At 36.7% G+C, this 14,913-nt stretch overlaps 1 protein-coding gene across 5 annotated transcripts in view; it reads left to right on the top strand.

The window, feature by feature from the left end:
- The window catches only part of LOC126174976 (ankyrin repeat and BTB/POZ domain-containing protein 2), a 595,788-nt gene that overhangs the window by 339,919 nt on the left and 240,956 nt on the right, over positions 1–14,913 (top strand). For 2 of the 5 annotated variants that reach the window (XM_049921452.1, XM_049921451.1), the window contains exon 3: positions 1,468–1,666. In XM_049921452.1, the coding sequence (XP_049777409.1) occupies positions 1,482–1,666 (185 nt within the window). In that variant the 5' untranslated portion in view covers positions 1,468–1,481. Of the gene's footprint in view, positions 1–1,467; positions 1,667–7,269; positions 7,908–14,913 lie in introns of those variants that run through there. The other 3 variants (XM_049921450.1, XM_049921448.1, XM_049921449.1) reach the window with 2 other exon arrangements.

Raw genomic sequence — 14,913 nt, 5'->3', positions numbered from 1 at the left:
AATTAAATTTTAAATAAGATTTACTCAATCTATTTATTTCGAATCGAACGAATTTGTCCGGACACGACAAAGTCTGAGTTTACCCCGGACAGTTGTACACCCCCAGGACATTGTTGGGTGCCTAGCGCGTGCAAAGACGAAACCAGGGCGAAAGGACGTCGTTTCATTAAGAACTTCCTTGCAGCAGTGTCGGGAAACGACCCGAGGAAGCAGGCTTCCGGAACCGGTCCATACGTCCCTGAAAATTCCTGCGTTTATGTCCGTACCGGCGCTGCAAAGGTCGTTGGCTGGAGGGCCAAGGGGTTGATGTGGGTTGCATCACGCCTTGCCATACAATCCGCAGAAATGTTTGGGTCGAGCTACGCCTAATACGATCAAAGAAACGTTTCTGAAACATACAGTAGAAAGGCCATACGTTCTCCGGAGTAATGTTGTGTGTGTGTGTGTGTGTGTGTGTGTGTGTAGGTAGCACGTATGGAGACATGCGCAGAAAAACGGGCAAACCCCCAAATGTAAAAGCTTAGAGATAAGTGTTGCCATCTGTTGCTGGATATGGGAACTATCAAAATTGACATTGCTCACACCCCTGGTTTTTACATTTGAGAGTTATCCTGTTTCACACACACACAGATTTCTTGGATGCTGGAGCTTGAATATAATAGATGTGCAGCAAATCATGGAAATATTTGTTTTTCAGTTAGTTTTTATTACCAACTAAAAATGGTGTTAGGCATAGTTATAAACGATTCACTGCAGTTTTCTGAAGCATTAACATCTGTAGTTTTCAGTACGCAATTGTTTGATGAAGTATCTTCAGCCACAGAATAACGAATTACGTACCACACATGCAAACCAAAAGAAATTTGTACAGCGTAACAGCAATACTAGCTGTTTTGATCTCTAGCTGCTGTGACCAAAGTGAATAAAGTATGATGCATTAACAATCTTATTCATCAAGTTTTGCATCTGTTATGAGGTTTCAAGAAATTTATATTCCCAGAGTCCAGATTATATGTTAATTTAAAGCTACAGGAAATGTATTAAACACATTTCCAAATTCTTGGACATCTCAGTTTTCTGGTTCATTGGTGTGAGTAATTAAGGGAAAAAAAGTCTTAGTACAGGACTCCATAATGACACTTTGAGTAAAGTACAAAGCCTTTGTGGCAATTAAGTTTGCAACTATACAGGCACAAAAAAATGTTTGAACTGCCATTCATCTGAAACTGATTCCTTAAAACTGTAAGTATCATTAAGGAGTAAATGTTCTGTCATGTAAGTTTATGCATTCTTAATATCCATGAATAGATCATAAACACCCCTGATCATCTCAGACTTCCAGCTTTCACAGTTCAGCACAAGCACCCATAATGCTTAAGCTTTCTTCGGTGGTTGCTGACAACTAATGATATCTTTGTCAGTTTGCAGTACAGCTTGTAACCTGATGCTGGGCATTCTATGTTTCAGGCAGAGCAGTAGTCATGTCCACACCTGTGTCGGCTCCCTGCTCCTCTGGAGGACCCACCGCAGCCTCTGGCCCACATTCTCAACCAGTACACAGCCAACCAGTTGCCGAATTTAGGGATGCTGACCACTACCGCAGTGCACTCAGCCCACTGTGCATGACCGAAGGCAGTCATGAGATTGTTAGGCCAAAGCCCAGAAGGTGAGTAACATTCACAGTATAAAGGTCACTAAAACAGAATACAGTGATAGGAAACATAAGATGCTTAGATCTCAACATCATTTCTATTGATATCATGGCAGTACAAAAGAAGCAAGGAAAAAATAAGTTTCTTTCAATCAATTCATCCAGCGTTTCATATTAAAACCCAAAAGAAAGGAGTTCATGTAGTTTCTAACTCATTAGAACAGCAGGTTGGCTACAAATATCATTACAGTAATTTTTTTCAATTTTTTTGTATATTTGTAGTATTAAGTCTATAAACTCATGCAACAGAAATTTTTTTTTTGTAAAACTGTAATGAGTCATATAGGAGAACAGTTCTGGCAAATAATTATTTAAAAATAATTATATTTTCATTATTTTCTTTATTTTAATACAACTACTAGATTTTACTTTTGTTAAACATGCGCTGACACTTTTTGATACAATATGCTAAAAAAGGACTATACACAGTTTACTTTTTGTAACTGTATTGTAACTTTTTGTAACTGTATTAGTCTGCTGAAGATTAGATGGGTAGATCACGTTCCGGGAAGAGATGGGCAACATATTACTACCGCCCACATATATCTCGCGTAATGATCACAACGAAAAGATCCGAGAAATTAGAGCAAATACGGAGACTTACAAGCAGTCGTTCTTCCCACGCACAATTCGTGAATGGAACAGGGAAGGGGGGATCAGATAGTGGTACAATAAGTACCCTCCGCCACACACCGTAAGGTGGCTCGCGGAGTATAGATGTAGATGTAGATGTAACTAATGAGGAAGTATTGAATAGGATTGGGGAGAAGAGAAGTTTGTGGCACAGCTTGACCAGAAGAAGGGATCGGTTGGTAGGACATGTTCTGAGGCATCAAGGGATCACCAATTTAGTATTGGAGGGCAGCGTGGAGGGTAAAAATCATAGGGGGAGACCAAGAGATGAATACACTAAGCAGATTCAGAAGGATGTAGGTTGCAGTAGGTACTGGGAGATGAAGAAGCTTGCACAGGATAGAGTAGCATGGAGAGCTGCATCAAACCAGTCTCAGGACTGAAGACCACAAAAACAACAACAACATTAGTCTGCAAGGTTCCAAAACAGATCACTGATGTACTTCTAAGAAACAATCAACACTTAACACAGAGGCAGAATACCAAGTATAAAACATCTCCACTTACCTGGACAGTGTGAAAAGATAAGATAAAGTTATAAGCTAATGACGTGCAAATTTGAATGTGAGCCTCAGACGTAATTTATGTTTTGCCTCTTTGCAGAATTTACAAATCAGCTTCATTTGCAGTACGCCATTGTGACCTAGATGAATTATAGTTTTCCTAAAGTAATGTGAGAAAGTGACTTTTGTGAAGTTGTATTGTTACTTATGCAGGTAGTGAGCAACAATTGTTGACATTATGAGATTTACTTGGCAAGTTTCTCTGTTAGAAGTGTAGTGGACTAACTTGCAAATGTGAAGCAGTTAGGCAGCTGATTAGCTGTGAGAACTAGGAGGAGAAACACACTGCTCTGGTTTCTGTGGGAATCTGCCAACACAACATGAAAAGAGAAAGGCATAGCTTTTCCTCTGCAGTATGACCAGCTGAGATGAGTAGAAGTGCCTAGTGTCATGTGACAGGTTGGATGAAAACACTCATAGCAGATCTATGCAAAACTGGATATGTTACATGCTGAATGATGATTTTGCGAACTCTAAAAGAAGTCAGTTTGTTGTTAGCTTCTATAAACACAACCATTGAAATTGGAGTAAATATTCAGCTACCCATTGTAAATAAACTACAGCTATTTAGTATAACTAAGGAGACACAAGCTTTTTTCAAAGTATTACCTCTCTTTCTCATTTATCGGATTAAATTTAGCTGGCATAATTATGAATAGTGTTTAAGAGGGATAGTGAGGTTTATTGCTAACACAGTAGGCCTACACAGACTAAGTCTCTGTTATATTTGTCTTTTGTTACTGTATAATCGATTTATTTCATATCCCTGTTGGGATCCACAGAACACAACAAATAAATGAATTAAGTTTATAAATCCGAAAAATCTTCAGCTTGTGATCTTTGGACTTGGTATCAAATGTTGCAAAACTGAACATTTACTTTCTACTGTTTATCTTCCGCTAAAAGGAATGTTTTAAAAGATTATGAAAGCTAGAGATTCAACTTCTGTATTCTTCTTCTCCTTTTTGTTTGTGTACTAGCCACATATTACCAGTCAGTCACTGTTTCAGCAGTTGTTACGTACAAAACATGTATTCTTTCAGATACATGATTCATATCAGTTTGCATTTGGGAGGAGTGTTATTCAAATTTCCCTCCAGCGATGCAGATTTACTTTATTTTGATTTCCATGAATCATTTAATACATATGCTAGGGTGGTTCCTTCTGAAGTATGTAGTCTGTTACTTGAATCTTTTGAATTCCCATTAATGGATATACTAGGGTGGTTCCTTTGAAAGCGACAGAGTCAGTTTCCTTACTTATCCCTCTCCTACTGTAATTTGTCCCCTCCCTCTAACAATACCATCATTGTCAGAATGTTAAAACCTCCTTTTCCTTCCTTCATATTAATTTTTACTACTATACTTTGAATTAGGATTTTCATTCAATTTACATTGTGTTTAAAACACGTCTGTGCATAGCAGTAATGGATTTATAGAATTATGTATAGCTCCGAGAACATATACACTATCTGAATGAAAGTACCCAGACACTGCTATGCAGCGTGAAATTGACCACTAGATGGCATGAGAGGTGGACCTGCAAGTGTAAAAGGAGGCAGAGAGTATTGCGTTGTCAATAGATATCCAGTAACAGTACAGTGGGTGAGTTATGAGATCTCAGTGATTTTGAATATAGACTGGTCATTTACCTGAATAACAAATCCATCAGGGACGCTACAGCCTTCCCAAAACTGTCCAAGTCAATTGTTGGTGATGTAATTGTGAAGTGGAAAAGTGAAAGAACAACCACAGCTAAACAAAGATCAGACATACTGACAAATATGGACTGTTGTGTACTGAGGAGGACGTTTATAAAAAATCCATGAAACCAGTCAAAGGAAACACCTGAGAGTTTCAAAGTGCTACCAGCATCCATGCAGTACAGTGACTTTACATAGTGAATTAAAAAGAATAGGGTACAATGGTTGAGCAGCTCTTCATAAGCCTAAGTTTGTGTGTTCGGTGCTACATGATGCTTGGGGTGGTGTAAAGAGTGATTCCACTGGTTGGTGGATGACTGGAAAAGAGTTGTTTGGAGTGATGAATCACACTATACACTGAGGCAGTCTGATGGAAGGGTTTGGGTTTGGTGTATGTCTGAAGAACATTACCTCCCAACATGTGCAGTACCATCTGTGAAACATGGAGGAAATGGTGTTACAGTATGGGGGTGCATTTCCTGGTTAAGGTGTGGTGCCCTTATTGCATTAAAGAAAATGCTAAATGTGGAAGAATGTCAAGACATTTTACAACATTGAATTCTGTGTATGGTAGAGAAACAGTCTGAAGATAATGATTATTTGTATCAGTGTGACTGTGCACCATATCGTAAAGTAGCATCTGTGAGGCAGTGGTTGGTGGTTAGTAACATTCCTGAAACAAGTTACGCTGCCCAGAGTCCTGACCTCAATCCAATGGAATACCTTTGGGTTGAGTTAGAATGTTGATTTTACTACAGATCCCAGTGCCCAATATCACTACTTGTATTGATTCTTGAAGAAGAATGGGATGCTGTTCCTTTACAGACATTCAGACGTGCCACTGGAAGTGTCCCCAACAGAGTTCAATCAATCATAATGAAGATGGGTGGATACAAGCTATATTATATTCACTAATAAATGTCTGGATACTTTTGGTCAGATAGAATATAATATTAAATATTTGTAACTTACCCAAAATAGTAGGAAACATCTGAATAGAAGGGGAAAAACTGATAAAGACACACAGTTTACTTTTTTGTACTCATAAAAGAACCTGAATATATAATGTAACGATAAGTAAAGTGGTAATTAAAGGCTTGGGAAGAAAAGATGAATACTAATGCATTGAAATGTGGCTGCATTGTTGATTATTGGGAAATATGCCATATGTTTTCAACAATAGTCGTAGACGAAATATACAAAATATTTCTTGTCTTTCAAGTTGGTTACATCACAGAGAAACATTAAGTAACACATAATGGAATCAAATAAATAAAGACAGTGACAATACTGGAAGGTAAATTCTAGAAAGTCAGATAACAGAAAACAATCCAGGCATGGTTATAAGACTATGTATGACAGATTAATCTCAAGTGACAGGTACTCAAAGAAAAACATCTTGCAAATAATTATGTTGATAAATCAAAGAACAACTTTCAGGATGGGTTGCACAAACATTATTCAGACCACTACAGAACGCTCATGTAGAAGACTGCTAATTTAAAAATGAGACTGGTAACCTAGTAACATTGTGCATACACTCACAAATGCTATAATTTACCTCATGCCTCATCGAAATAGGAGAGAAAATACGACACATAATAGAATAATGGTATCTTCTGCCACACTCTTTTTAGTGATTAACATAGATGCAGATGGAGAAAAAATAATAGAAACAAAATTCTATGAGTTTGTGTTCAAAGCCAAAAAATGAAGAGCATTGAGAAATTCAATATTATCTTGCCACCTACGAGCACTTCTCTGAGAGATAAACTCAATCAATTTAAATGGATGGCTAATCTTTGAAAATCTGAACTGTGCTCTGTGTTTGACGAATAATTAACAAACATTTTTGACTACAGTGCTAGATGTACTCCTTAGCTTATTGCAGGGTTTGATACTTTTCCCACAGATGCATGTAACACTGCAAGTGTTGTTCAGAAGGAAGTGTACTTCCTCCTCTGTAATTACAGTATAAGTGGTCTGGCTTCCTTTCCTGAATGCCCCCAAGGTCTGGGTCTGAGGAGAAACCTTGAGTGAGTGTAGAACTGGAACCAGGGCATCACACCGGGAGAAGCCAGCTGCTGCACAATGGGAGGAAGTTGAGACCTTGAGTAGTCCTGCTTCTGACTTCAGCCAGCAGTGAGCCCTGAGAGCTCAGTGGCAGGAACAGTTGCCAGTGCAGTGCACTCAGTGTGGTGTGACAGTGTCAGTCTCTTGCTGGTGCTAGTGGATTGAGAATTTGTGTAAATGATTTTTCAGTTTTCGGTTCATAATATGAAGGAAATAATAACGACATGTGGCTTTCTCAAGATTTATGTTAAATGTGACTATTGTAGGAAATTGTAGTTGCAGTTATAGTGAAGTGAATGTACCATTTGAGTGGAAATGAAAATTTTTATTCAGATCTGTTTTTAAGTATAGCTGGAGCATTTTACAAAAATGAGATTGTCGTTGTTAACCAGAGATGTCTTGTAATCATAATTGCCAGTGTGTATTATGCAAGGAACTCGATGGATTTTATCTTCACGGAGATTTTATGCATTCACAAGTGTCAAATAGTAATTTCATCCTTAGACGACCTGAAGAAGGCGTACAGCATAAGGATATTATCCATCGAGACAGGCAAACTAGTTCATTTTCGTCTATTTTGGACAAAACATTTTATTTTATAAAACCCCAAAGGAAGTTTTTACCTAAAGTGAAACTGTCAAGGACACCTAAAAAATTTCAACAAAGGCTTGGGGTGGATAAGGGCAGTAATATGTGGCATTTGTGTTCAGGCTGGTCTTCTTCCAGTCATGTCGATCATAGAACACGAAATTTTGCAACAGACTTTAAAAATCCACTAATAAGTGGAACTTACAATGCAGACAGTGAGAATACTAGTTGTGTGTCAATGGAAAACTGTGAAAGTGAAATCAATCAAGACTGTGAATCACAGGGTGGGTATTCTTATAATCCAGAGACTTCTTATGAACAGTTGAACATAAATAGTGAAAGTGAGAAAAGTAGTTCAGAAACGGATTCAGCTAGTGTAAGCAGTATCACTTACTGTGAAACAAAACGTGAAAATTTCTTTAGTTGTGAGTGCAAATGTAATTTTTTAAATGAAAACATATTTAAAATACCTAGCATTGATCGTATAGAAATTGGGGACAGAGTTATAGTGAATGATTCTCATGACAGAAATATTGATCATTTAATGGAGAAGCTACAAAGCATAGAACTGTCAGAATCTCTTGCAGCTACTGAAGATAAATCAGTGGTCAGCAGTCATATTTCACCAGATATTGGGTAAGTTTTTGAGAAATAAGCAAAAAAAAAAAAAAAACTGTAAATTCAAGGAAATTAAGGAGGGCATTTACAGCCTGGCATAACAATTAATTGTTATTTCATGATTTGCTAGATCACTGCATGAGGATGTAACTTTTTAAGACTAATGCCAGATGGAAGCTTTCATGTGAGTGTTCATAGTTTTGAATCCTGATTGTGGTGGATTACATATTTTGTAGTTGGTATTATAGATTCTGTAAAAATGTAAATTATTTGAAAAGACATCTTTTGCTGTACAGCTTAGTAGTAGTGGGCATTTTTGAACTACTGTTTTAGAGTTAATTATATTTTTAACTATATGTTACATATAATGAAATGTTAGTTCAGCACCAGGTGTAATCACATTTCAACTGAAAAAAAGTGGAAAGAAGGGAGGTAAATATGTAAGAAAGAGACAAAGCTTAAAATTGGAGGGGTGAGTCAGTTAATGGCATTTATTTTTCGTAGGAGAGTGGTGGTATATTCATGTGTATGACTTTTGGAGGATGTCATCTCATCTTAAATTGTGTTCTTTTCAGTGAATATGATGATAAAATGTGTGAAACATTACTGATTTTCGTATATGGAAGAGTCATACACTATGTCAGTGTGAAAACGTGGAACCATCACATCCCTTAGAAACATTTTGGCACTCATATTATATGAAAACTGTTCTCTTATGGACTTTATGCAGTTTTGAAATGTGTGTAGATGTAGGATATCCAACAAGTGCTCCTCAAAGTCTTCTAGTACATGTCTTGTTTCTGGAATTTTTTGTGTGCAATGGAAATTATTTATCTGCATTTCTTGTAAAGGTGGTCTGCCATTGTTGATGTAGAACTGGGACTAAGCAAATGCTAGCACCCTAACATTTTATTTCCCACACATTTCACTCAATGAAGGATATTACATGTTAACAGCAGTTACAGGCGTGTGATAACTAGTATGGGGGATCCTCAGTATGGTGTCTGTGTAATGTTTTAGAAGATTACAGTATTTCCTGCAGGTTATCACTACATATTCTTTCAGTAAAACATACTGAACAAGTGACAGTCTTCCAGAGACAAAGAGCTTTGGTAAATGATAACAGTTACTCTAAACAGAACTTCAATTACATATGTTCAGTAGTAATGACTCCAAATTAAGTTAGTATAGGCTACCCTTTTGATGAAGAAGAGGTTGTACTAGTGATTCTCATTTCACTGACGGCACCTATCTCTCTCTCTCTCTCTCTCTCTGTGGTTACTTGACATGTTCTAACCTTGGACCTTAAGCTTTTGAATGCACTGGATGTCAAGAAGCGAGGTGAAATCTGTCATGTAATTATAAGGAAGGTGTACCATCACTTATCACACAGATTAAATTACAAGTATTTATGTAAACACAATGAATGAATCAGAGGATTTAGCCTCCACGTTCTGTAGACATTTAATTTTAGAATTAAAGAGATAATATGCATTTTCACTATTGCAATACTTGAGAGTATGAACTTGCATTTATAAGCAGAGTTCAGATTATTCTGCTACCAGCATGATTTCTAAGACACTTTAGGCAAATGCGAGGGTAGATCTGTAAACAAGGCAGAGCCTATTGCTTTCTTCAGCATCGTCGAGTGAGCTAGTGTTCTTTCTCTAATATCTTCAATTCTGGCATGCCACTACATTCTATTGATCCTTTTTTCCTTAAATTTTTAAAGTAGCCAATGACTGTGCAAACAGATTTCTTCTTCAACTCAATTTATCTATTTTTATTCACATACTTACTTTTCTTTGCATGGAATAATTGAACCAGCGGCATCTCCTGTTCATGACTGTTTTAGTGTATTATGTAAGTTTTGCTCTGTCACTCTTCTGTATCATAATTGTAATTTACCGTTGAAAACATTGTACAACTGCAATCCAGATGAAAGTGAACATGGATGTCGGATATGTTTACTAGAGCCTTTCTGATGTATTTGGATGATGTCATTTATATTACAGTATATTATTTTATTGCACTCCATCGTGTTGGTAATGTACTTGAAAGTACTTCATGCTTGTTTTATTGAGGTTTGAGCCTCATAAATTACTTTTGCAGTAATTCGTCAAGCAGTTTAAGACACTAGAACATTTCAGTGATAAATTGTTTTCATTGAGTTCCCATGTGACAGTTATTCAGTCATCTGCATAGTTAACTGCCTTGCTATTGTACACTGAAGATAGATCGTTAATATATAATAAGAACAATAAGGATCCTAGTTCAGTAATTTTCACACCTCTCAGTACCTGCTTTCTTTGGGATTGAAATTATTATATTCTTCTTGAAGTCGGAGGGTACTTCACCTGTTTCATACATCTTGCTCACCAGAAGTTAGAGTTTTGTCAAGGCTGTCTCTCCCAAGGCTATCAGTAGTTCTAATGGAATGTTGTCTATTCCCAGGGCATTGTTTCAACTTAGGTCTTTCAGTGCTTTGTCAAATTCTTCATGCAGTATCATATCTCCCATTTCATCTTTGCCTACATCCTCTTACATTTCCATAATATTACCCTCAAGTGCATCACCCTTGTATAGACCCTCTATATACTCCTTCCACCTTTCTGCTTTCCCTTCTTTGCTTAGAACTGGTTTTCCATCTGAGCTCTTGATATTCATACAAGTGGTTCTCTTTTCTCCAAAGGTCTCTTTAATTTTCCTGTAGGTAGTATCTATCTTACCCTTAGTGATATATGCCTCTACATCCTTACATTTGTCCTCTAGCCATCCCTGCTTAGCCATTTTGGACTTCCTGTTGATTTCATTTTTCAGACATTCCTTTTTTCCTGCTTCATTCACTGCATTTTTATATTTTCTCCTTTCATCAATTAAGTTCAATATCTCTTCTGTAACCCATGTAGCGGAGATGCTGAGTTACATTCCATTCCATCCTGGATTTTCCATTGTTTAATTTCTTCTGTTACCCAAAGATTTTTACTATGCCTCGTTTTTTTACCTACTTCATCCTCTGCTGCCTTTACTATTATATCTCAAAGCTACTCATTCTTCTTCTACTGTATTTCTTTCCCCCGTTCTTGTTAATCATTCACTAGTGCTCTCTCTGAAACTCTCTACAACTTCTGGTACTTTCAGTTTATCCAGAACCCATCTCCTTCAATTTCCATGTTTTCACAGTTTCTTCATTTTTAATCAACAGTTCATAACCCATAGATTGTGGTCAGAGTCCACATCTGTCCCTGGAAATGTCTTACAATTTCAACCCTAGTTCCTACATCTCTGTCTTACCACTATATAATCTATATCTGAAACCGTACAGTGCCTCCAGGCCTCTTCCACATATACAGCCTTCTTTCGTGATTTTTAAACCAAGTGTTAGCTACGATTAATTTATGGTCTGTGCAAAATTCTACCAGGTGGCTTCCTCTTTCATTCCTTACCCTCATTCCATATTCGCCTACAACTTTTCCTTCTCTTCCTTTTCCTACTATCGAATGCCAGTCTCCAATAACTATTAAATTTTCATCTCACTTCACTATCAGAATAATTTATTTTATTTCATCATACATTTCTTCAATCTCTTAATTGTCTGTGGAGCTAGTTGGCATATAAACTTGTACTACTGTGGTAGGCATGAGCTTCATGTCTGTCTTGCCTACAGTAATCTGTTCACTATGCTGTTCGTAGTGGCTTACCCGGGCTCCTATTTTTTTATTCATTACTAAACTCACTCCTGCATTACCCCTATTTGATTTTGTATTTATAAGGCCACCGAACTTCACTTGTTCCCACCGTATCTAACTTTTAACCTATCCATTTCCCTTTTTAAATTTGCTAAGCTAACCACCCGATTAAGGGATCTGACATTCCACATTCCGGTCCGTAGAATGCCAGTTTTCTTTCTCCTGATAAAGACGTCATCCTGAGTTGTCCCTTCCCGGAGATACAAATGGGAGACTATTTTACCTCTGGAATATTTTACCCAAGAGGACACTATCATCATTTAACCCTACAGTAAAGCTGTATGCCCTCAGGAAAAATTATGGCTGTAGTTTCCCCTTGCTTTCAGCCATTCACAGTACCAGCACAACAAGGCCGTTTTGGTTAATGTTACAAGGCCAGATCAGTTAATCATCCAGACTGTTGCCCCTGCAATTACTGAAAAGGCTGCTTCCCCTCTTCAGGAACCATACATTTGTCTGGCCTCTCAATAGATACCCCTCCATTGTGGTTGCACCTATGATATGGCTGTCTGTGTCGCTGAGGCACTCATCCTCCGCACCAGCAGCAAGGTCCATGGTTCATGGGGGGGAGGGTTATATGATATGCATTAACATACCTTATGACCTCATCTTTTCTTCTGGCAAATATTTTTCACACAGACTTAGTTCCTCCCTTATTCTTTCTGGGAACTGTTCATATCATGCTTTATCTACCGACATAACTACTAGTATTGTCTGCAATTCCAGGGGCTATTTCGGAGTGGCAAATTATTTACCTTTAATGGAATTTATGTGATTCATTTTCAACGTCTCATTTTGTGCCACATTCTAAACAGTTATTAACTCATTGTTGGAGTAGCTTATTTTTCCTTGAAAGTATGTACACATTAATGCTGTGATAAATTTGCTTGGAATTTTGCTGTATAGTTTGTAATACGATTTAAGCCAGTCATCATTAATGTCCCTTGATGTAAAGTAATCAATCTTCTTTTAGTTTATCATGATATTCTGGTGCAGTTTTGTTTTGCTCAACTAGCCTTTCTTTTGGACTGCCTCAGCACTTATGCTTGGAGATTTCACGCTTTGTCTCATTCTTTCTAGAGTTGTCAGTTTCTCTCTTTGTACATGCTCTTAGATCTTTATAGGTGCAAATTTCTACTTGCTCTTCATTGTTACTAGGTATTCTGGGCATGCAGTAGAGCTAGCACAGAAACTAATAAATGACAGCTAAACCCATTATAAAACGATAATGTTAATGGAAAGTAGAACAAAAACTAAATATTGATTCTTCATTGTGTTACTTTGTGTGTGATAGAGAAATAGTGAAGGTAACACATTAGTAGCAGTGCCGAGAGGAAAATATTTGTCCTTAACTTTGAATTTCAGAAGAAAAAAATACAAAATGCACGTGACAAGCACCAAATAGAGTTAAAAGTTATGTAGGATATGATTACTTTAAATAAAATTTGCATATAAAGTGATTGTAGGCTAATAACATGTAAAATAAAAATAAACACAAAGTTAGAAATAAACAAAGTGTACTGGTACCAATCTGGAACATAGTGTATAATTCATTAGGGAACAGAGAGTACAGCAGACGAAATTAAGGAAAAAGGTCAGCATCTTGGAAAATAAAGATTATGCTGACACTGGCAAAAGACACAATTTTAATTTACTGTAAGCAAGTAGCAAAAAACATTGTAGCTATGGAGAAAGTAAAAGAAACTCTCAAATCGAACAACGCCACTGTTAAAGATAAGCTGAGACATTTGAGTAAAAGATAATTACAACTTTATAGAACAACCTGAACTAAACTAAACTGTCTGGAAATATCTCTGAGAGCATGTAAGAATGTACAACAAAATATGATTAAAAGCACAATTCAAAACAATAAGAGGGCACAGAAAACAAAACAAAAACTTATTGGACACACATTGTGTTTCGTTAGTTATGGCGGCTGTTACAGCAGTTAACAGCAAAGACAAAATTGTCCAAATATTCTAAATATTGTAGAGTTTGTATAGTTAGAGAAATGAATCAGAAATAGAGCTAGGTAATAAAAACAATGTCATTCTGAAAGTAATGCTAGTTGGAGTTTATAAAGTCAATAGAGATGTGAGTAAAGGAATAGTTCTGGAAGGTTATGATGTTTCAGTAGAAACAATTAAAATTGGAGGCAAAGTAATGTGAAAGAAACTTGAGAACTCATTTACAGAAGTTTTGTGAAAGGAGACAGTTCTCTGAAATTAGAAAAAAGTCTGAAATTGTTTGGCTCGCAAGAAAGAGGATAGAAAATTGTAGACTTACTAGTGTCATGTGCACGAGGTTCAACATATCTGTTATAATTGCCATAGACTGTACTTATTTAACTAGTGTTAATTTACCAAAGGATGTATTGTTAATGAAAGTATGATCACATACAATATCAAACAAAATTTGGAACTTGATTGATGATTTCTTGGTAGAGAGGATGCAGCGTAGTATCTTGGACTGAGAGTCACTGACGGGTGTAAAAGTAACTTCAAGTGCACCCCAGAGAAATCTCTTGGGACTCTTGACGTTTATGTTGTGAATTAATGAACAGACAGACAATATTAACAGTAACCTAAAACTTTTTGCACATGATGCAGTTATCTATATTGAAATACTGCCTGAAAAGAAACTGCGAAAACATGCAGTCAAATCTTGATATAATTTGAAAGTGATGTATAGAAATGTAAAAATTGTGCACATACAAAAAAGTAGTTGAAACCAGTCAACTATGTGCTTATATAGCGAGTGTAATTAATTGATGTATAAAATGAAATAAACACATAGATTCAGTTGTAGCTAAAACAGGTGGTAGACATTGATTCATTGGTAGTATATGGGGAAATTTTATCAGTTTACAAAGAATACTGCATACAAAACACTTGTGGAATCCACATCAAATAGTACTAATGGGGCATATTAAAATTATACAAAGAATGGCAACATGAATGGTCAGATGTTTGTTTGACCCACTAGAAAAATGCCAAAAAATTTGAACTGGCCTACTTAAAAAGCTTCAAGAAGCAGCGTTAGGTGTGGAATGTAGAAATGTACTGCAATCCCATATGTATTGCTCCCTTATGGACTGCATAGACAAGATTAGACTAATTACAGTGCAGATAGAGGCATTTAAGTAGCCATTCTTCCTGCACTTCATATGTTAATGGAACAAGAAAAAGTCCTAAAGGTGGTACAATTAAAGTACCCTCTGTCATGCACTTCACAATGGTTTTTCAGGGGCTGTTGTAGATGTAGAATATGTATGT

Source organism: Schistocerca cancellata, chromosome 3, assembly GCF_023864275.1.
Source record: "Schistocerca cancellata isolate TAMUIC-IGC-003103 chromosome 3, iqSchCanc2.1, whole genome shotgun sequence".
In the NCBI taxonomy this organism is placed as follows: Eukaryota; Metazoa; Arthropoda; class Insecta; order Orthoptera; family Acrididae; genus Schistocerca; species Schistocerca cancellata.
The sequence above is the reverse complement of the archived record's forward strand: the minus strand, read 5'-3'. Positions and strand labels throughout refer to the sequence as shown.